The sequence below is a fragment of the Ascaphus truei genome, chromosome 3 (genome assembly GCF_040206685.1).
Source record: "Ascaphus truei isolate aAscTru1 chromosome 3, aAscTru1.hap1, whole genome shotgun sequence".
Classification (NCBI taxonomy): domain Eukaryota; kingdom Metazoa; phylum Chordata; class Amphibia; order Anura; family Ascaphidae; genus Ascaphus; species Ascaphus truei.
Genome location: NC_134485.1, coordinates 88,000,307 through 88,023,803, shown reverse-complemented (window position 1 = coordinate 88,023,803; position 23,497 = coordinate 88,000,307). Strand labels below are relative to the sequence as shown.

At 40.8% G+C, this 23,497-nt stretch overlaps 1 protein-coding gene across 13 annotated transcripts in view; it reads right to left on the bottom strand.

Moving 5' to 3' along the window:
• Positions 1–6,957: 6,957 nt before the first annotated feature.
• Positions 6,958–23,497, bottom strand: part of TSPOAP1 (TSPO associated protein 1) — a 125,081-nt gene continuing 108,541 nt past the window's right edge. For 9 of the 13 annotated variants that reach the window (XM_075594545.1, XM_075594550.1, XM_075594542.1 and 6 more), the window contains 12 exons: positions 22,146–22,415; positions 21,598–21,801; positions 19,755–20,882; positions 18,728–18,836; positions 18,435–18,628; positions 17,940–18,108; positions 14,568–14,651; positions 13,544–13,582; positions 12,738–12,841; positions 11,786–11,857; positions 10,908–11,021; positions 6,958–8,201 (listed from right to left, as the gene is read on the bottom strand). In XM_075594545.1, coding sequence (XP_075450660.1) covers positions 8,001–8,201; positions 10,908–11,021; positions 11,786–11,857; positions 12,738–12,841; positions 13,544–13,582; positions 14,568–14,651; positions 17,940–18,108; positions 18,435–18,628; positions 18,728–18,836; positions 19,755–20,882; positions 21,598–21,801; positions 22,146–22,415 — 2,688 coding nt within the window. In that variant the 3' untranslated portion in view covers positions 6,958–8,000. Of the gene's footprint in view, positions 8,202–9,021; positions 9,079–10,907; positions 11,022–11,785; positions 11,858–12,737; positions 12,842–13,543; positions 13,583–14,567; positions 14,652–17,939; positions 18,109–18,434; positions 18,629–18,727; positions 18,837–19,754; positions 20,883–21,597; positions 21,802–22,145; positions 22,416–23,497 lie in introns of all 13 variants that reach the window. The other 4 variants (XM_075594552.1, XM_075594547.1, XM_075594549.1 and 1 more) reach the window with 4 other exon arrangements.

Sequence of the window (23,497 nt, the reverse complement as noted above, 5' to 3'; positions counted from 1 at the left end):
CTCAGGTGTGCTCCTTTTTCAACAGAGGCATGTCTCCCTAATTTATTTGGAGGGACGCTTGAGGGGATATATACGTATATACAACTGGCGTCTGTTAATAAAATTAAAAATCTCTCTCTTTCTCTCTCTACAAATATGCATGTAATAAAGGCCCATTTGGTTTAGTGCAATAATTAACATTGATCAAACTCAGTGATGGATTTATCTAGAAGACATCTGAGGTATATTTGTTGAAGCACTTGAGAAATACTTAGTTCTGTTTCTGAAGAAGTAACATGATGCAAGGGAGGGGACCTCATATGCTATCAGATGCATCAGGTTAACCTCAAATGATTGTGGAAGTTAAGGATAAGAGAAGCTGATATAAAAAGAGGAAGCGACCGCAGTCCTAATCAGCAAACTAATGTGACAATTTCCCCAGTGACCGCACCATGTAACAATTCCCTATATGAATACATGACAATGTCGAGCAGATGTAATTAGTTAAATACAGAGCAAAGGATGCTGCAGAAGTTCCAAATGGTCAAGATTGACTTACAAAGCAGGTTTAAGAAAAGCACAGTTTAAGAGCAAAACAATATACTGTAACTGTACTTCTAGGCATACTGGATTTGAGGCTTATATGAACCTGCCAGTTGGGCTGGTCCTGTTACAACCTGGAATCCCTCTCTTGGAAATATCTGTAGGGTATATGCCTCCTCTGATGTGAACAACTGTGATCGCCTTGGCCATAGCTGTGGGTACTATCCGACAGTTGCCCTAATTACAACAGAATAAACGGAGACAGATCCTTCATAACTTACTTCTATACACACATGAACATACCTACACTATATACAGTGAGGCTCCTCCAGCTGCTAATCCTCCAGAAACCTGATTCCATAACATTCTAGTTGGGTGTATATACTGTACATACATATATATTTCCCCTAATGGTGACATCACGATCACCAAAGTGGACGTGGTTTAGTTTCTACCAAGTCACCCTGTATATGTAATGGGTGATTACTGTGTGTAAGCCCAAGGAGTTAACCCTCATACTGCCATAGTAGGCAGCACGGGAGGGGGCGGGCCTACATAAAAATAACAAAAAAAGCTAACGGCTCTCCCCCCTGTGTGTTCATAGCCTTCATGTTTCTTCAACTTTTAGACGCTGCCTTTAAAACTTTTTCCTTTCTCTCACTGTATCAAATTAGTCGCTCATTGTTTTCATCTTAACATGTTTCCGAGGAGGGTATTTGGGCGGGGTGGAGATTGAATCACCTGCGTTTTGGACAGCTGCGGGTTGGAGACTCTGCCTGAACTTTGGAGTCCAGAAGATATTGACTGTTCCTCTTGCTCACAGCCTTTAAGTTTCAAAGCAATTTTGTGCTGAACTTACCAGCCTCTCAGGTCAGCTGCGGCCTACTGAATAAATCCTATTTGTAGCCATCTGCAACATTTTATATGTACTGTACTTACAAGTCAGAATAAGCAAAGCCTTATCTTTGTTTCTTGGGCACACAATCTAGTTGAGATGAAAGATTAAATCTTCTGGTTGCTTGTTTTCCTTTCAACTTCCAGGCAGTTTAGGAATTGATCAATTTTTTATTTCTCTCTCAGAGGGGTCAAACAAACCTCTTTCAGATTCTATTTCATTTACTCTAAATATGTAAACATGTCACTAGTATATTTGAACCCACATTGGTAGGAGCGCAGGATCCGTTCTTTTGTTTCCCATATACAGTATGTAAGGCCAATCCTTTTACCAGCAGCATACTTCATAAAGGGAGGAGCACGGTAATATGTGGAGTCTTTCACAACTGTTAGGCCAATTCTTTTCCATCCTGCATACTCCATAGGGGCATTTAATTATAGTGTTACTGATACATTGTGTCATATGGGTAGGTTATTGGCTTGCCTGGTTTCTGCTTTGCTGAGCAGCAACTTGGAGGTGTATGGCTCCTCCCTCCAGGACAGAGCCACTACCAATTCTCCAATTACAATAAAGGTATAATACACCTCTGTCAGTCTACACATCACCCTCCATTGAACAGCAAGTGAGTGTCTATGGCTGATAGTAAGAAGAGATTTGTGTACGTTTTCATATTTCACACTAGAGTATTTGTGCAACCATTTGTTCACCTTTATAATAATGGAACTCTGATACTGACTTTGGCCAGCATTTAATTGCACTAGTTCACAAAAGCATATGCTTAATTTATTTAACCCCTTCAGGACACTTTCACATATTTCACAAAGTTTAGTCCACAGGACAATTAGAAATTACATATATTCAGTGTAGGTACCTGCTAAACGGAGTCTACCTTGACGAGGTTGGCGGCTTGAATCATGTTGTGGTCAAAAGATGCAACCAAATTACTCCATTGTCACACAGACTTTGGTTCTAAATGTAAACATGTCACGAATATATTTTAGCCCAAATTGGTAGGAGCGCAGGATCTGTTATTTTGTTTTCCATATATGTACGGCCAATCCTTTTACCAGCATACTTCATAAAAGGGAGGAGTGCAGGTAATATGTAGTCTTCTACTCTAAATATGCGTTTGTTGTTGACTTTAAGAGTCTTGCCTTTTAATACACCATTAACCTTTTACCTTGTATATGGAAAAATAGGTAACAGATGTGCCCTCCAAGCAGCAAAGACAAAGCAAATAAAAAGAAAGGTTCACCTACATGAGCTAGATCTGAAATGTCATTCAGTCATGGAAACTTTGGTTCTGATATGACCAATAAAATAGCTGTTATGCATGCTGTAAATTTTGAAATTACTCCTCTTTTCAGAGATATCCTTATGACAAGAGGTAGCCTTTTAAAATGTGATCACACTATTCGACCACCAATCTGCCCATAACCTTATACCAGACTCCTACTACTGCTGGTGGTTGCTGAACAATTGTTTTTGAGTTTTCTGTCTAGTCAACTGGCTAAAGTTTGTCGGACAGATCATGTCCAGAATTCAGTGTCGAAATGCGGGGGGATCAAGTCAGTGGCCGTATACCGACTCAGATGTCTAATATAATTGACAGTTTGCTATGATATTCTGTGCACTGAATAAACAATTACAGGACATTATCTCCTTTCCAACTAATTATGACTTTTGACTGTGATCTGCTTTTCCATTTGTGGAATTTCGAATATCATTACCCACCCATTCTATATTCCAGGAGTGTCTTCAGTTACTAATTAGACAGTATTCATTTAATTTTTGTTTCTTTGTGCTTTAGCATTTGGCTTCGTTCACCATGTATTAAATTTGCCCTATCTTGTATAATGGGATGTGCTATTATATCGACCATCGCCCTACAGTATTTTGTTCCTCTTTGGCTTCTGTACTTTTGATAATCACATGATCGTGAGGTCACTATGAATGCGGAACAATTAGTCGCTTTGGCCCGTATCGGGGTGATTATGGAAGCGCTTAAATAAAGCAACCTTCATTTTCTCTGCACATACCCGTCTAATGAAGGGTCTCCCAACCCAAAACACTATGGGACTCTTACTACAATGTCACGGGGGTAACAGGTTTGCACCCCTTCCCTGCTCTTGAAAGTTCATTGGAGAAAAGTGGACCTATTTTGTAAATTCCTGTATGTGGCAATTACTTGTTTTTGCTAAACATGATGGACAGCATTTACAGTATTTATCCATTAAAACAGAGAATTATACACTTTCTTTTCATTCCAAACTTTCTTTTCATTCCACTGTCTAGTCTGCTTCCAATTTATGCACCTTATGGCAATGGGGTTTGAGTAGGAAATCTTATTCTCCCTCATCAATGTACTTTATTGTAGCTTTACTTTCTGGAGATACATCTTTCTGGGCAGACTGTGTTATGGCAAAGTAGCAGATATGATCTTAATTGATGCAAAGAAAGCAACTTCTTTGTAAATAGTGAACATCCCCTACAATTGCTTAAGTTAATCCAATTCTGTTTAATATTTTATCTGTTGAAAAAATGAATTCTCCTCTGGACAAAGTAGAAAGAGGGGACTGTGGAGGCCTTATATTATTGCTTTACCTTTAGATGTACAGAGTAATATAATTGAGCCTTTTTGACAAAGATAATAATCTTTAGAAGCGCAACGGAGGTGGGGAGAGGAGGGGTGAAAGCCACTCTTTTTCACTGACCCTTTCTTTTTGTTCAATGTTTCACATGTCGATTTACAGGAAAATTGTCTTTAACACTATTTCTTTTACATGATTTATTTATTTGGATGGTTTTAATATAAAGCTAGTACTAAATTGCCTTCTCTAATAAGCTATGAATAATTCTACTCTCTCAATGGCTTATTGTCATACTACAATAATGCCTTGCTTTTTGTTATTTTACTTTATTCTTATGTTAGTGTTGCATTGTACTGTTTTTATACTATTCTGTTACGATTTGTTGGGACGTGTTGATTTTTACTCGCTCTGCTCTCTCTTTTGCCTGTTTTGGAGAAAGGATATTAGGACAATTGAATATGGTGAATGTGGGTTTTCCCTTATAAGGCTAATATATTCTTTATATTTCATGTATGTCATGAGCACAAACCGACAATCTCATAATGCGGTTGTCAAATGTTCCTTTTCTCTCCTTGCGCATGGCTGTTGCATTCTTCTCTTGTACTTTTGCATACTCTGTATAACACCACACATAGATTTAAAAAAAATAAAATTATAATGAATAAAATAGAAGGAAAAATAAAAAGGGATGTCTGCTTAATTTTTTTAACACAGCTACACTTTATAAAGCCTTTGCCAGAAAGAGTGAGGGTGATGCATCAAACTGTATGTTTACAGGTTGCAACCTTTTGTTTCAGAATAAATAGCAAGATACAGTACTCGTCTGTTAACTTTGGTATCATCAGCAACGGACTAATAGTTAGCAGCCTGACATTATGGTGAGGGGGTAACCAGGCTCACTAATAACGTTTAAGCCCACTTGGTTGCCCCTAATCCATGTTTGGGGTTCTAGAGTGTCAGCTCTTGGACCTGACTGTTGTATATGTACTGCTGTGCCTGTATGAAAAATGTGACAAATAGTTTTTATGTTTTTGCCTTTCCAGGTGTGCCAGCAAGCAGAGATTGCTAGCCTATTAGTTTCAAGGTGGGTTTTGCGGAGAAAGTCTTTACAGATTTTGGCTAGGTAGCGGGGTCCCAGTTACTGGATACCCCAAAAATGTAACCAGGAATCAGGTCAGATTCTCGGATACATTGAAGCACAATGCTCCGGTCAAAATCCTACCCTGGAAACGTTCTTGCAACTCACCGCCAGGATTCCCTGCTTCAGCACAGACCAGAAAGGTAAAAGGGGCATAGGGGATCCAGGTATCTCCAGAACAGTACAAGGGTCCCTAGTATAAGGGGAGATGCCCAGTTCATGCCTAAGTCATCCTGAACCTGGTATATGGGGTACAGGGGGTGCTCCAGCTATCTGATAAAGCTGCAAGGTTTATTTTGTGTAAAAATGTAAAGTCAGGTTTTTGCAGTGTGGCAGGGATATGGCTGGTGAGATTAGAGAGTATACATTCTTATTCTATCCCTGACACCAAAGAAAGACTTAGACATTTTAGCAAGACACCGTATAAAGTATATTTTATTAAATGGGTTTGTTTAATATGTATTATGCTTTGTACACTGGGGATTTTCAAGCCCTGGAACCTGAGAGACCAAATGGCTACCAAGTTCGTGCCGTAGGTCTGCTCGAGGTCCGGAGCTGAAAGCCACAGATGCCAGCATAGGTGTTAACGCCATTAGCGCTGGATGGTTAGGTGAAGCATTCACGTCCGGGGATGAATACAAGCCGCTCTGGCAAGTAGTCACCTCCCTAGACATGGAGGCACCTAACCCCGCGGGTGGCTTCTGAATAATAAGTGGCTATGGTGGAAAACTCACACATGCCCTTAGTTTATTCTAAAGAACCCACTTGCCGGCTTTAGAAGACTGGCAGCCCTCTGATTGGCTGGTTGTAAAACTCCCATGCTTGGATTGGCTGTAGTATTTCATGAATGAATCTGAAATACTATAAGAAAGCCAGCAGCCAATCCGGTCCTCAGATTCTAAGTGCCAAAACAGCAGCAGCAAATTCAATATCGCCAAAAGATGCTCTCAGAGAAATAGACAGGAGCCGGATTCAGAAATTTCAAAGCAAGAAAGTCCCACTTTTCGGGGCCAAGTTCTGAAAAGAGGACGTAGCGGTTGCGGCTGGAAAAACACGCCGAAAAGAGTACCAGGACGTTTGGTACTCGCTCCCAGTCAAGGGATTTTGGCAGCTCCGGAGGAGATACAGCGGTGGCGTCTGATAACTCATGCCGACTTGAGTTCGAGGACTTTTCGGGCTAAACCCCGGTAACCCAAAGACTTTGTTTTATGGACTGTAAAAGCTAGGAAAGGCTAGTTTTTCCACCCAGACCCCCAGCAAGTGTGTTTTCTCATTGTTATTTGTAACCCATTTGTTATTTGTAACCCATTGTGTGTACGTGTTTCTATGGAATAAATGACACTTTGTTTCACCTCCTTGTTTTGCTCAATGTTATGATCCCGGTATAAAAGGTGTAAATGCCTGGTCTCCCGTGACAATTACCACATTTTGACAGTATAAAAAATAGAGTCTATGGATGGTATGTATTGAACATAGTTGTGTCTAATAAACAAAGCCCATTACATTATAAGCAGTGATTTACTTGTTCACATATTTGATTTCTTATTTTATAGCCTACTCGCTCGCTGCACATGTAGCATGCAGACTGGCATTTACATTTCTTTCTAGTACAATTAGCCTTACTTTTTGTATACCACGTTCCAAACAACCAGTTTGCACATACAGTATACCAACAATTGAGTAGTTTTAATCAGTGGCAGCCAATCAAATCCAAGTCTTGTGTTATCAAATTAACCATGTATTATTTTGTGTGACAGCACTTAACAGAAGCTACTCAAACTGCATTTAAAAGAAAGAAAACAAAATCAGAATAATTTTGAAAATATACTTTATTATAATAAAATGTATTTGTGTTTGTAAACAATGAACATGTTGCAACACCAATGGGTGTCACTTAGTGTTTCCAAACCTAACACTTGTGGGTATACACCCAAACCCTCTTAATAAAATCATTTTCCTTTTGTGAAACATGCAAAATAAATTATATGGACACTGAAAGCGTCAAAATGCTGGCCTTGTGGTACAAAATGCTGGTTACATTAATACACAGTAATGGCTCTGATGTTGGGTGAGGAAGGATCAGCAACAAGGACAATGAAGTGAAACGGCCTGCTACCTGCCACCTCTACATCACTTCTGTTCCTCCCCACCACCTGCTATCCTCCCACAATTATTAGAACATTGTAAACAAGTAAAATATTTAACAAGATAAAAATAAGGCAAATGAACATCTTTCCAACATGCACACAACATAACAAAGCTGCTGTCATTTTTCTTGGGTAGGGTTAAGCGCTATTGGCTCTTGCCAAGGTTGCCAGGTTACTACTTTGGCATTTATCATCTCCCTTTTTGTATTGGGATCTTGCTGCAGAACTGTTACATATCTCCCAGTGCTTCCCAAAACGTGGCATGGAGTCAGGGAGAAGACATAGTGCAAACATTCCTTGTTGTCCCTAAAGGCATTGTCACCTATCTAGTGAACAAGTGACGAGCCAGGGAAATCAGAGTAATACATCAAGGTTAAGACTTGTAAGAGCCGCGGTTCTGGCTTAGGGAGGTCCCCTGTTGTATTCCTTGGCTCCTCAGTGCTTACAAGTCGGCCTTCCGCCCTGCCTGGAGGGTCACTGTTCTTACACACCCTCCATGTACATTCACAGTTGCCTCTTGCTGTCACAGACACCAAGAAACTGCTCACTAACCATCTAACAATAAATAATACTATTTACAAGTGGAAATGCCGGCCAAAGCCAGAGATGCCAGCAGAGGGATTATAACAGGATAGAATCTTATCTCTGCTCCGGCTTTTAGAAGTGGAATTATTGCTGGATGGCAGCCTAGACATGCGAAGTCGTGTCTATAAGTTCTTTCCAGAGGATCCTAGCTTTTTAAAGAGTTTTCGCCCTTTGGAGAAGAAGCTTTTCTTCTTCTTGCTGGATGTGATGCTTTGACACAGATCCCGTCTCTCAGAGGTCCGTTTGGAGTCAATGGGTTGGTCGCATGATACTGGATCCCCTGGAGGAGAATCTGGCTGGTCAGCAGAAATGTCACAACTAAACTAAAGAAAGGGAGGGAGCACAATTAAAATACAGACATACACAGAAGTAGGTAGAACCACGAGGAAGCAAACAAAAGTATATTATCCCCAAACATTTGTCAACTCCTCAATTACTGGATGGATAGGCGCTGAAGATTAATTAGGGTGCTTGACCTTTTCATCTCCAAGTTAAAAGTAATTTAGAAATCAGGCATAAGATATAAGATAGAACGGTCACCCCAAATCTGAACAAATGGATTTTCAAATTCGAAGCTTTTGTGCATAAAATAATGAATTAAATAACAAAAGAAGAAAAAATAACTTGAGTTTCATGAGGTCATATTTACAGGTCTATAATATTTTTTCATGACTTCACAAAACCTCAACAACACAGATCTTGGAACCACAGACACCGAAAGAAAGGTGTCACTATAGACATTGGTAGCAGATCCAAATGCTATAATACTGCAGAATGTGCTGCGGACCTTTCTGGCATCAAAAGGGGTGACATAAAAAGTATTAACAGTACATTTGTTAAGGGCAGATTAGCAATTTATAGACTCTCATAATATTCCTTTCTTAATTGAAAATTTCTTAACGCAGCATATTACATCCTATCAGCTGATAAAAGCCAGGGTTGACACAACAGAACGCGTGCAGATAGGAGATAGGTACTTAGAGGTGATGTGGTTAAAGCAGGCATAAGGGAAGTCAAATATTTTCTTCACAATGTGACTACAGTACAAGTGATCTTCATCTAAACACGTGAAAGGAAGGGAGTGCTATAACGCTAAAGCTACACTGAAAAAGTGGTGCTGGGAGACGAGGAGTTCTCACTTACATGGCTTTCTGCCCTCTCTCTCTAAATCTATCACTTGGTTCTTCTCCTTCTCAACCTCTGACGATCCCCAGAATGAAACACACAGGCACAGACAAAGAGATAATATAGATTATGCTAAAAGCAACATGGTTACACACAGAAATCAACCACTGTGCAATAATAACAAGGATTGGGAATCAGGATATGAGTATACTTCATCAATCTATCAACATTAAAGGAAGCTTATACAGTAAACACTGGCTTGAATGGTATAAAGCAAATAAAAATTAGTAAACATAAACATGCAGTCTTAAGGCTTTAGACATGATAATTAGATAGTATAGCCTTTTGGTTAAGGAACTGGTCTTGTGCATGAAAGAACAGTTTTTGAATACCTGTTAGTGTTCTGTAGGAGTTTGGACAAACAGTAAAATGTTACATTGGAAGCACTTAATGTAGCTGACTTCAGTGTATCTGTACAGTATGTCACAATAAGAGCTGGCATAGTTATATAAAAAGATTTGTCAAAGGAGACCCTTTAATATTGTATTTATTTTCACAAGTCCTTTGTAAGATTGGATAACTTCAAGCTACTTTTAAAAACAGATTCAATAGCCACCTTCGGTATCGCATATTCCATACACACAGATGGAATTCTTTCTTGTTCTATTTAGTGTTTGGAAGTTATAAATGTGTATTTCTATGGCTTCTGTATGACTTACTCGTGGCATTCTGATTTTGGTTGGCTGCTTGTGGTGAATTGGTGGCAGCTGCCTTGCTTGTAAATAGCGATTTTATGGACTTGTGTGTGACCTTCCCAGCCATTGCAAAAAAAACAGTTGTAATTTCTTCAATGAATGTTCTTCACTTTGTCTTATTATGTCCCTCCACATGAAACATGCTACATGTACGTCTGTGTCACTCAACACTAGCAGTTGACTTGCCTCATGCACACTTCCTTTGATTTAAAGGGTCAGTCCGTCATTGCCAGTCATATAATTTAATGTTTTTCGTTTTGGAAAGTTTCTGATGTAAGACCACTTTGTTTGCAGCTACTGTATTATACAATAGCCTCAATGTAGTTTTGTAAAAACCACCTAACAACTCAGTCATAACCACTCTAACTTTGTGACGCACTATGAATGCTCATTTCCATGTAATTACCCATTAAGTTCCTGGCTGCAGTGTAAGCATTGTATGCGGTGTGATTATGAAGGTAAGGTGGGTTCGGGGACCTAAGACATGTGAATGTGTTTATTATTACTGTACTCGATTAAGTATGAGTCACTAACTGGCATTAAACCATTGTACAGTATTTGGTACAGGTAGTATTATACTACATACTGTATGTACTGCCAAATGGCACCTATATGATCTATTCAAATAGATACTGTAGGGTGTCTGTTCTGGCACCAGGAGTCTTATAGAAAAGTATCATATTGGACGTAACCTTTCGTTTTCGTAAAGACATTTACAGGATAGTTTTCTTTAACTATATATTCTTCTTCTGACTCAATGTGCTTTGTTTACATCAGCCTGAAATAGATCCGGGTTGATCTAGGCCTATGTAAACAGAACTTGAAAGTAACAGCTTTAAAAGGCTTATACTTATTATTGTGTAAACAAATAGTTATTGATCTAGAATGCCTATTAGAAACGGGTCCATCAACATACCCCAGTGGAGGCCCCTCCAGCAGAAAAGAGGTCATATAACTACATAGTAAATCATGTATTAATTCAATGCAGCAAGCAGTTAGCTAACTCTTATTGCTTCAATTCATTTCGTAATGTGGGTGGTAGGTGTGTGGACAGTTGGCTTCGTATCAAATTCTGCAGAAAGCTTCTTAGCACCAAAAAAACAACTAGTAAACAGAGGCGTGGTTTATGGCATGTCAGTGGATCCTCACCTCCCTTTCTCCTCTCAAATGAAGTGTGTCTTGTGGGATTGCTTCTTCTATCGCAGATTGGGAAGCCTCCAAGAAATTGGATGGTACAAGCCCTCTTCGCCCACTTAGCTCCCCCTGTGTGCATGAGAGGGAAACGTCCTTATTATTCATATTCAACCTGTTAAAGCTGGTATCACATACAGTAGAGGTTCAATGCTGGGCATAAATACAAGAGCTCTTGCTGCGCTCAATTGTCCGTGTGCATGTCCTGCCTAGCCATGGTCCAATAAAGGAATTAAAATATATTATTTTAAGCCTTTCACTGCCAGAGACTTCACTAACTGTGAAATGATTCATCTTGATATGTAAGGTATAACAAAGAGTTTGATGATATAAAAGAACAACATACCGTATTGGCCTAAATATTGTGCTATGTTTTTTTCCTAAAAATGTCCTTCTGAAAACTGTACTCATATTATATGCGCAGCCTAACATCTTTTATCTTTCATGTAGAACACCTTCAAAACTGTAGGGGTTGTATAATGTGCAAGGCCGTACTATATTCGGGCAAATACGGTATTTAATTAAGAGGAGATGATTAGAGCACTGTACCCAGTTCTGTGCTGTAAAGAAATACACTTAAGGTAGGGCTTTAAATGCACACATTCCCTAAAGACATGCCATGGTTAAGAGGCTTCCCTACTGAAACATATTTTCTGCAACCCACCCCGTGTCCTGTCTTCAAATTAATTTATGCCGCTAAAATGCTAAATTGTGGAGTTCAAGGTCTGTACATCGCCGCCATTATACATTGTATGCTTACTTAAAATGCTTTTTAAATATGATAAATGAGAATTCAAACATATACTGTATAATGTTTTGCCCATGTTTCAACTCACATAATAAAAGCCATCCTCATCCATGGGTCCAAATACTGTGATGATATCCCCTGCAGTAAAGCTCAGCTCTGCCTGGTAGATGGAACAAGACAGGAGGCTATTTAAAATCTACGTACTAAGTAAAAAAAAATAAGATGACGCAGTCATGGTAACCTGTTTGAATGAAAGGTAGCCTTGCATTGAGGTGGTGTGCTGGAAGGGGCTGTTAGCCTTGTTTTATAGTGGAATGGGCTCCTGCATTTTGTCTGGTTACCTATGTAGTATGATGAAGCACAATTTCTCATATTTTTCTGAGCCTTTCGCCCACTCAGCTTCTGAGCATTAACCTCTTGTTGTAACACTTCCCTTTCTCTGAAATATGCTTCTCTCCTGTACCAGTAAGACCTGATATCTGAAAGTTTCAAATCATATCCCCCTCTCTTCTTGTTGAAGTCCATTAGTTTTTCCTGATAAGTTTTATGATGCTGACCATGCACCATTTTAGTAGCCGTCCTTAGCACAATCTATAATTGATGCATGTCCTTCTGGAGGTATGATCTCTAGAACAGAACACAGTACCCTATGTGAGCTCTTACCAATGATCTATAAAGTGCCATCATTACCTCTCTCTGCTGCTAATACCTCTCTCTATTCAACAATTTCTTTATTACATTGTTGCCCTCATTTAAGTCAGCTGAAAGAATGGCTCCCAAATCCCTTTCCTCTATAGTCTTTGACATATTAGTGCCATTAAACCTGTACCCTGCCTTTGGGGTTTTGTGACCCGAGTACAGGTTTTTTCACATTTTGGCATTAAATTGTAGTTGCCACACTTGACCATCTCTGTAATCTACCTAAATCAGAGAGTATACTTAAAGAGACCTTGAACACATTTTGCAGGTGACAAAGGCTGGTAAGAAATATGCAAAGAACACATGTACACTTGAAAACAAAATGGACAAAAGATTCACACCTCCACATCCATGTTTGGAGAGCTTTCTCTCGGGTTATAATCAAAGATGGCCACAAATGGTCTGGGAATGGTCAGCTCAGGTTTTCTAGTTCTTAGGCTTTTATCTGCAGATAAAATCACAACATAATTAGTTAACCAGCTACACGGAGAAAGTGCGATAAATAGAGAGACAGTACCAGCCTCACAATCACCAATACAAAATGTCACGAGTTGTCACAAACAAAAACACACGACAGACATGCAGAGAAAGTAATTACAGGGTCTTCAAGAGACTCAAACCAGCCACAGGAACACAAATGCATATTTATCGCACCAGGTACAGGAACACAAAAGACATATCTCAACATACAGAGGAAAATAGTCATGTCCCACCACCTCTCAGGCGACACATTAAGGTCCCACCACTTCCCAGGGAGACAGACACAGACCGGTCCACTAGTCCTCAATAGTCTAAGCCAGAGGGAATGAAGACAGAAGACACCCCCATGGGAGAGAAAACAGAACCCATCTTTCATGGGAAACAGTGCTGTATGACCATGGGACTCTTTTCAGGTCCCACCATCAACCTGGGAGGCAGAGGTAACTCCCACTGTTCCATGAAGGACACAGTTAGGTTCCCTACCCCTTTGAAAGACGTAGGTAGATCCCGCTACTTGTGGGAGAAACAGGAAGCTCCAGGACCTCCAGAAAACACATAGCCAAGCTTCCTACCAGACTCACAACTCAAACAAATCTTCCTAACAGTATTCCTTTCAAACAGTAGCTTTCTTTCAGTAGGCATGGATGGTTAGGAGGCAAATATTCACCTGGTACATTCTTCTTGTCTGTAACAGAGTTCAATTGCACTGGAAGCATAAAAAAAACAGAAATAAGAGATATGTTGCACGTATCTTCTTCAGATATTTCAAGGGTGGAGAAAATTGTGTTGTAACTTTTTGAGGCTGTAGGAAGAATAGGGTTACAAGCAGAGCCCTCTGCTGTCAGAGACAATCAAGACAATTTAACAGGTCATTGCGGAGTATCAGGTCAGTATCAAGGACATCTGAGACCACAGACCGAATAAGTCCACTGTATGAGGCTCTATAAACAATGATGTCAGTGTCATAGGCTGTGACAGCAGTAGAAAAGTCAGCGCTACAGCCCTCTCCCTCCAGAGAAAGTGAATTCAGTATCTGCAGCCACGAAGAGAGAAAGGGTAAGGCAAATAAATCAGATTATGAAAATAATCAAGTTAATACCTCAACACGCAATAATTAGATGTCAGTTAAAATGAATACAATCATCACTTCTTTTTTCTAAGTCTCCATGTTCCATTTAGTTCAGTGCAGGACTTTTTAAAACCATAAGGCACTGAATTATGAATAAGAAAACAAGACCTGGATCAAAATCTGGTTATTACATTAAGTCAAGTTGGCAACAATCTAGTTCTTCAGCTTCAGGAAGCCCAAAAAAGTTATCAGTGTCACATTTATCTGCTGGCAGAAACAATCAGAAAATTGTTATAAAACCACGTATATTTAATGGAGTTAACACTAAAGATTCCTGATGTAAGAAGGAGCCTTGGAACCTCCACAGAGACTGGAAGAATTACTCTGATCTGTTCACATCACAGCCCCAGGAGAAAATAATGCTAAGGTTATTGTCACAGACTTTGAGAGGCAGAAAGACACTCAGTTTTCTTTCTTCCCCTCCCTGATGTCTTCTTTCAGTAGGAATTGGTCAAACAAAATTTGATCACGGCACTGTCAGCAGGCAATAAAATGCACAGGCATCTAATTTCTGCACACAAAGCATATGAAGGACAATAAGCAGCAGACAGGAAGGACAGACCTTTCTTGGAGCGTCGGGGTTTTGGAGGAGGGATGGTGAGGCGACCAGGAAGAGGAGGAGGAGGAGGAGAGAAAGCTCTGATCCCTTCATGAAATCCAAGACAATAAGAAGCAGCACAGACAACGAGAGAAAGCAGGATAGAGTAAGCAAGATACAGACGAATTTATTCAAATGTGAGCAACAAAGAATACCTTCCAATGAGAGCATGCACATCCCAGTGACATGCTCGAGTAAAGATGGAGCTGTAAATAAAAGGCAGTTGTCTGGATGGAAGCATCTAGGGCAGTGGTTCCCAACCTTTTTTACATTGTGCAACCCCTGCTAGAAAATACTTCTTCTGCGAATCTCTAATTAATAAATTGTATTGCCTAGTCATCAATCCAATGCTAAAAAAACTCAGTTCGACTGATCCCAATGTCCCTAGCTCGTTGGGGGAGCACACGCTTAATAAGACCCTAAACTGCACCTCATTGTGTGCCGACACCATGGCTGGTATAATTGTTAATAACTGCGGAATCTTCCATAATTACCCTCACAACGGTCTAGGACATTTGGTCACGGATGTTTTGCCGTGACCAAGTCGCTGCCGGTGTTCAGCCGTCAATTACCTCGCCGCAGGGACATCTCTCCACGGACGTTTCGCTGCCAAGGTAAGCCCCTGACTTTACCCTTATCTTAACCCCTAATATGAATGCTACCACCTACCCTAAAAACCTTAACCCCGTACCCTAAAATCCCTTACACTAATTTCCTACCCTAATAACCTAACCCTTTACCCTAAAACACCTATCATTAACCCCCTACACTAACCGCTAAAACCCCTTAAGTTAACATACCTTATAGGCGAAACGGCCGGCGGCTAAGTGTCCAGCACTAAGCTCCAACTTGGTCGCGGCTCAAATGTCCTATTCCGCCCCACAACCGCCTTGCCAGTCTAGATGTAAAGTATTGTGTGGAGCAACTTTGGAAGCTCATTCTGTAATTGGCAGCGGTACCACCCACAATAAGGTGCAGTTGGGGGCCTTACTAAGTGCACAGGCCCCCCCATGGGCTCAGGAACACAGGGATCTGCCATTACATATTTTTATTGGCAAACCCCTTGGTCACACCTCACACACACCTAGGGGTTCCTGTACCACCTGTTGGGAATCACTGCTCTAGGGGCTTAAAGTGACACTCTTTTTGTATACGTTGAAGTAGCTGTGTACTGTAGGTTTGCATGCACAAACAGGAGTTATTTCATTGCTATGAGTTAAGTTGCTAGGTCCCTTATTGTGTACGTTCTTTGTTGTAGAAATGCTTGGCTATGACATAATATGAAATGACTATAGCAATCGCCGTCGTTGATGGGGTTGTAAAAAGAGCTCATACCTGCTAGAGGCAAGGTCTGGACACTCCCCACCTTTCTAAAAGTAGCGTCCCAATGGCTAGAAACAATACAACAAAGGGATTTTTATGAGGCCATTAAATCGGGGATGAGGGGGCGTGTGCGTAGGGCGCCGGCAGGGCCGGGAGAGTCGGGACGTGTCCCATGGCCAGGAGGCTGTGGGGGGCCTGGCCGGCGCTGGAAGTTGCTAACTTCAGCGGCTCGCTGCTGCCGCCGGGCCCGGCTCTCTCCACCTGCTGTCTCTTCCCACATCGGGCCTCTCTCTCCCACTAGTACGCACCAGAAGCTGAGCCTGACTTCCAGGTGCATCAAGCTTTCGGTGCACACTGTTGTGAGGCCCGGCGTGGAAAAATGAAGCAGCTCGGGGAGCCAGGGCCTGGCAGCATTAACCAGACGCCCGGCCTCTGGTTTCCACTGGACCCCAACTCTCCTCATCTGCTTCCTCTTCCCACGCCATCCTCTCTCTCCCGCTGGTGCGCATCGGAAGCTCGTGCACCTGGAAAACAAGCTCAGCTTCCGGCAGGACAGGGGCCCGGCGGAGAAAAAGGAGACAGCAGCCGGGGAGAGCCGGGGCTTGGCGGCAGCAGAGGTGAGTTGTATTTGGTGGGGATTGTGGTAATTGTATTTGGGGGAGGGGTAACTGTTTTTGGGAAGTGGTGGTGCTAATTGTACTTGGGAGGTGGAGGTGGTGGTAATTGTATTGGGGGGTTGGTAGTGGTGGTTATTGTATCTGGGGGGGGTACTATTCATGGTAATTGTATCTGGGGGGTAGTAGTGGCAATTGTTTTTAGGGGGTGGGTGGTAGTGGTAATTATATCAGGGGCAAAGCTCTAGTCCTGGGCCCCAGGAAAACTGTCGGCAGCCTGCGTGTGTCTGTGTCTTCAAATTCTGGCTCCTAGGTTTTTTTATATTTTTGTCCGCCCGATTCGTGAATATCTTTTGCTTTGAAACACCAAATATGGTTTGATCTTCCTAAATACAGATGAGCAAAGACAGGATAAATATGGGAGATTGGGGTAATGAAGATTCACACTGGCTGTACAGAATGGGTAGTGGGGATATAGCGGAAGGAGGTGGTGGGAGAAAAGAGAGGTGGGGACACAGTGAATGATGGAGAACACAAATATATATGGGAAGGTTAAAGAAAATAGGAAGAATAGTTAGAAAAGTGGTGGCAATGAAAAACAATTATCTCGGAATATAGATTAATCTAAAGGTGCATACGCTACATCTGTTTAATAAATTAAGAAACATATTTACACCTACCTGAACAGCACAACAAATAGGTGTGTATTGTTAGTATAACAGTGGTTTTTTTAAACTTTTTTTTTAAGGACCGCTATAATTATATTGTGAAATTCTGCGGAACCCCAACCCTCTCTAATAGCGCGTCTGAGATCAGATGCATTGTAAGGAACCCCAAACCTCTCTAATAGCACGTCTGAGATCAGATGCATTGTAAATTATTCTGTATTTGGTACTATTTTCAAATGACCTGAAAATTGCAGGGAACCCGTTAAAAAACACTGGTATAACATTTAACATCTATATAGTAGTACAGAAGTTGTCAAACATTTACACACATACACAACATAACAGTTCTATGACAAGTCCTGCAGGAATACTTTTATTTTCTTCTACAGGGGTTGACACAAAGCGCTAGTGCCCAATCTGAAATAAGGTTAATATGTGACTTGTGCTATAGGCATTACTAGCACAACACCGTTTATACACAAATATATATTTTTAAGATGCCAGGACACATACAGAATGTGTGATCGAGAGAATAAATAATATTTAATCAGTAATTTACATGTTTAGTAATATTATGAAACCTTAAGACATGCAGCATATTGCACATTACAAACCATATACTGTAGTAAAATGCCCAGTTGGCCGCACAAATGCCATGCAAATTCAATGTTTCAAATGTAACTACACTGGGAATGGCTAGAAGTAGTAGGAAACAAAATTAAAGCTCTTACCTAAGTCATTCAGTGAAGTGGCCGATGTTAGACATCCCTGTCTCACCAGCTCATTTCTGGTGTCTTGACTCTGAACATGTAACTCAGACACCATGTTACAGGGGATGTATCCTACTTTCCCTGCACATTCCCCACGGTAAAATCCATCTGCATCTTTATCACCGAAAACCTGTAACACAATAAGTACAGTGTTTTTCTCTCTATACCCAGCAGCACAAACTTACATTGTACTTGTCTTAGAATTCCAAGTTCTATGCTGCAAAATGTATCAAGTCATTCTTGCATGACCAGCATTTGCATTAAACTTTCCATTCCCAAATCTGACCTCAGTTTACCGCAGTAATTAGAACACAATGAAGCTCCAAAAAGGGACGTTTTTAATACTATAACTTCTACCATTGTAAAACGATATGTGAACCAAACGCTACAAAACCAAACACATGCAAATTGTGCCACAATCCCCCCTTGAAGGACCAAGCCATTCATTTACTTTACCTGTAGAATCTGACCCTCTTTGAAAGGAAGTTCTTCTTCATATGCATCGGGGTTAGGTGACATAATCACTGGGTTGTAGTCAAAGAGGGCCACAAATGACCGCACAGGTTCCAACTGCTGATGTTTCGAGGGGCTCTGCGTCTCTCTTGGAGAATTCGCCTGGTGACACGCTGATGAGATGTCTTGAGTGGCTTCTGCAGGAAGACAAACACGTTAGTCGGAGAGCAAAAATTCTGAATGAACCACAACAGATCACAGGGTGTGAAAGAAAAAGTAATAAAGGATAAGAGGACCTGATTCTGAGTCTGTGGTCAGTTGACTTGCTCTCTTTTTCCTGGCGGATGCTGGCACTGCTGTAGCGCCTGGTGGTAACGATACCCTGGGCTCTCCATTCCGACCATCCTGGGGACAAATCAAAAGTATTTACAAGGATCTCTGCCAGATACCCAGTTTATTGTATCAGCTGTGAGAGGAGATAGGCAATGCCAGGCAGGGACTACATAGCTTACTGTACCAAAACAACAGGATTCACAGAGAGTGGGATCACATACAGTATCACTCTGTCGTAACGTGCACAAACCCTGGTTTTCTAAGGCAGAAATGTGAAAAAGCTCATCGTTTTCTATATATTGTTTTATCCTGTTCCCTGCCTCTCTGGTAGTTAAATGGTTAGCAAAGATGTGTGTGTATGTGTATGTGTATGTGTATGTGTATATATGTATGAATGAATATATGCCTTTCCTATTTCATCCCAGTCTTATCTTTCTTGGTGTACCACACAATACAGGACAGGAAAGACACTAATGGGCATACAGGAACTTTTTTAATGAGCTTGCTAGAAGAGCTTCCAATGCACTATAAAGTTGCACAACTTTGTTTTTTTTCTCTAAATTATATCTATAAATTACTATGACAATTTTAATTAGTTGTACTAAATTCTCTGGCAGATTATATTCTCAGGGCGACTGAGTTGCTTAATTTTAGTTGCTGTTAGTTAGGAAGGAGTGCTGCTTTAAGCTTTATTTATGAATCACCTAGGTTCGTACATCCCCATATCATGCCAGTCACAGAATCTAAGAGAGATACTGTATGTGAAATCCTTTATACTGTACATCACATTCTACACAGCACGTAATGCAAAAGCAGCTAATGAGTAGCAGTGCGAGCTCCTAGCTAATCCAGATTCTTAGCTGGCTGGATTCTCACTGAAAAAGCGCTCAGACCATGTACTGTATAAAGCAAACACAGAATAGATGGAGGGAATGGAGCTACAGCCACTACAAACTGCACCTAGGGAGATGGGAAAACGACTAAACACACCCTTATATGTACTGGGGACTCGGGCATCACCTTCCCAGCACATTCCCATCGAGCTGTCCACCTAGATGTATTGCTTGCAAGACGGCTACATGGATCGTCTGAACTGCTGTCCTTGGTTTCTTGTAGGTCTATGCCATGGATTAATGTAGTATTGCCCTTGAGCCATTCTGTTCCACCTTCCTGTACTTTTACCTGTCTCTTCAGCTCCTTATTCCTTCTATTATACTGGATTGATTCAGATTGGCTGGAACCATCACTCCACCCATCTTGGTCCATCTGAGACCCGCCCCCCCAAATGTCTGCCTTTGTCTGGGTTAGATAAGTGAGAGGGAAGGATGGCTCGTCTTCATCCTCAGTGTCATATTCAATGTCAATTTCTAGATTTCCCAAGGTACAAGAACTGGGTGTTTTTGTTTCAGGCTGTGTGGGACTGGAAGAAGGATGCCTTTGAGAACATTTACGGGGTTTGCCTTTCCAGCCTTTGTGGTTGATTTTAGACGTTTCTTTAGCAGCACCACATGCTACTTGGTCCTTTAGGCTGTGACTTCTAGGAATGTAGACTCCGGTTTGGTTTGAATTTGCATCCAATCGACTGCAGTGTTCCCGTACATCACTCTGCCTCTTCCTGCTCGACTCAGAGCAATACTGGTCTTTGTTGTTCAGTTGACAGCTTCTCTTTGTGTTCCACATTGGACCTGCAAAAGGGGGCTTCAGGCTGTCAAGCTGCTGTTGAGATGCACAACCTTTCGCCTCTTTAAGATCCCAGTCCTGGTCAGCAAAGATACAATCTTCCATGACGCAGTCAGCTTTGCAGCTCTTTATAAGGTTTTCTTTTTCATAGGTTTCTATAGGCAGGTCTTCAACGTTTTCATTTACTGGCTTCCATGGCAAGGTTTCATGAGCTTTCCTGCACAGCGTAGATTCCACTTCCCTCTGGTATTTCTGTGTCTCTATGGTGCAACCTGTTGAGGTCTTTACTACAGTGGATGCAAAGCTACCCTCTTCTTCATCTTCTTCCTCAGTTACTTCGGGAATGCTAAACAATTTCTTGCTGCAGTGTTTCTGTAGAGGGAGTTCCAACATCCTTTCAAGAATTTCCTCGTCGCTGTCTGTTTCACAACAGTCCAGCTTCATGCATGTCCAAAGGAATCAAAAAGCACAGAAGAAGGTGGAACACAAAGGAAGTAAGTACAGAAAAATAATGTGTGACATAAAGATTAGCCAGTAACATGATGGTCCTGTGCCTAACAAGCAGGACAAATTGGACATTGGTTACTTTTCATTGTGAAGCGTGAACGGAGATCACAGGTTGAAATCCAACCTCACTGTTCATCACAGCATAAGCTACATAATTAGAAGGCTTGAGAACAACTGATGGTGAATCTAGAAAACAGATGGCAGCCATCAGGGTATTTCTTCTAATCTGTATGTCACTATATGCACAGTGGTACAGCTGTACCTTTATTTTTTAATTTAGAGGAGCTCTAAATGTCACAGAGAGAAGATAAAAACAGTAGCCAATAACATGATGCACCTTCTTTTTGAGATGCTCTTAAGCCAGTGTTAGTAGACCCTTAAAAAGCCTCACCTGTTGCAAACATGGTAATACAAGGAGAGGAAGACCTCAGCAATACAACAGCTACAGCCCTCATTTAAATAATGATCCCAAAAACAAAGCAGGGCCCTAAAACATTTATTTTCCCATCTGGTGCAAAACCATGTAGCACATTGAAAGAAGTTCACTTTTCTAGAACTGCATATTAAGGTTATTACCCAAAGTCCACTTCTAAGATCACTCCTGATGTTGCATAGACCCACTGCCCACTCAGAGCAAGGAACTTACCTTTTCCGAGTTGTCCCCTCCAGTGCTCACTTCCCTCTGTCCCCACTTTTGCCCACTGGCTACTGCATTTGGATCGTCTTCACCCTCGTCGTCTTCTTCATCTTCTTCTTCTTCCTCCAGGATATCAGAGAGATTGGAACTATGACTATGCTCAACATGGGAAATGGATGCACACTCCCCTGGTAGTAACAAATCATCTTCCTGCTTTGGTGGTGAAAGAAAAAGACAATGAAAGTCATCACATTACTAATACACCTTTATAACTTCCTCTGGTTCACTTAATTATTTTTATATTGATCAGAAACTGGAACCAATGCTTGCACTAATGTACAATAGAGGGATGGGTTGCAAACTACAGTCATTTATTTGTGCAATAAGTTGCTGAGAGGAACGAAGTGCAAAAAAGGGCATCACATATGTTATTCTAACTCTGACTAAATATTACAATGTACGTTACAAGCACCATAAAATGTACAAATATTTCAGATAATGGAATTATATTGCCATCATGAGAGAGAATTCCAGTCTTAATCTAACTTGAGTCTAACCTCAACTTCACTTGACTCTTTGACCTCTTGTTCCTCCTCTCCAAGGAAGTCTTGAATGGAGATGCCCCTATAGCCAAAACTGCTGCTAGAGTCATCTGCTTCCTCGGATAGTCCGGCCTCTGGGCTTGAGCAGTTCTCTTTGGCAGTTGTTGCGCTTTGATCAGTCAAGTTCTCAATACTCCATGTTTTCCCCAGCACTAGGCTCCTTGATAAACCCCTGGGTAACGCTTGGGTGTTGATCTCGGATTCTTTGGCATTTGAAACTTTCTCCTTTGAAGGAAGATGCACACATCAGTGACAGAATCCCTTCCTGGCATAGACTTTTACAACAGTATTTCATATCGTCCATTTGAAAGCATGACTGCAAAACATGACCCATCCAGCCCTGAAGGAATAGAAGTCCAGCCTTCCAACTCACTAGAAATAATCACAAAATTAAAACATACTATAACAAGGCTCACCTTTACCATTTATTACAAGTGTTTAGGCTATTCTACAACATTTAAAATTTCAGCCAAAATACTAATAATATATATGTTGCCAAGTCAACCTTCAACTCTAGTTTCTATTCTTTCATAAACAGTGAAGAGTTTCAGTGCAGCTTACACCTTCAATAAACACACACACTAAATTATCAATATTTCTGAAATAAAATAACAATGGGAATTAAAATGATTATTGGGTGATCTCAATTAGTGAGTGGTATGAAAACCGACAACACAACCATAAAAAAATATTAGGAGAAATGCCTATTCTCACCAACATGGAAACCACCTTCTTAGAACAAACATTTCTAAGTATATATAATATAAATTAAACTAACACTGCTTGAAATGGTACTCAATGTGAACGCACACATTCTCAATTGTTTGGCAGAATATTATTAAATTATGGTGCCCTATCTGAAGATCCATGTGCATGTCTGCATGTTTTAGTGCTTATAAGACAGCATATGCACATATGCTTATTTTCATATACACATTTCCCTTTCTTTTCAAATCGAGAGTTTGCTATGTAGACAATGTCCACACTTCCCAGATTTAACTTAAGTGGTTACGTGCCAGAAGTCCCAATTACATTTCATAGCAACATCCCAATAAATTATAAATCCTCAACATTATTGTTAGTGTTTCAAAAATTTGCATTCACACTTACAATGCACTTATGATGTTCAGGGAATGTCACAAGAGGCGAAATGTTGATGGCACTCATAATGTTCCCTAAATGTCATAAGGCTTTTGATTGTGTTTAAATCTGATCACAGCTGTGGCTCTCAGAAAGCCTTGGCTGCAATTGGAATGGGAGGACTTCCTCTTCCATGCCTTATGATGAAGAACGGATCAAGGCCATTT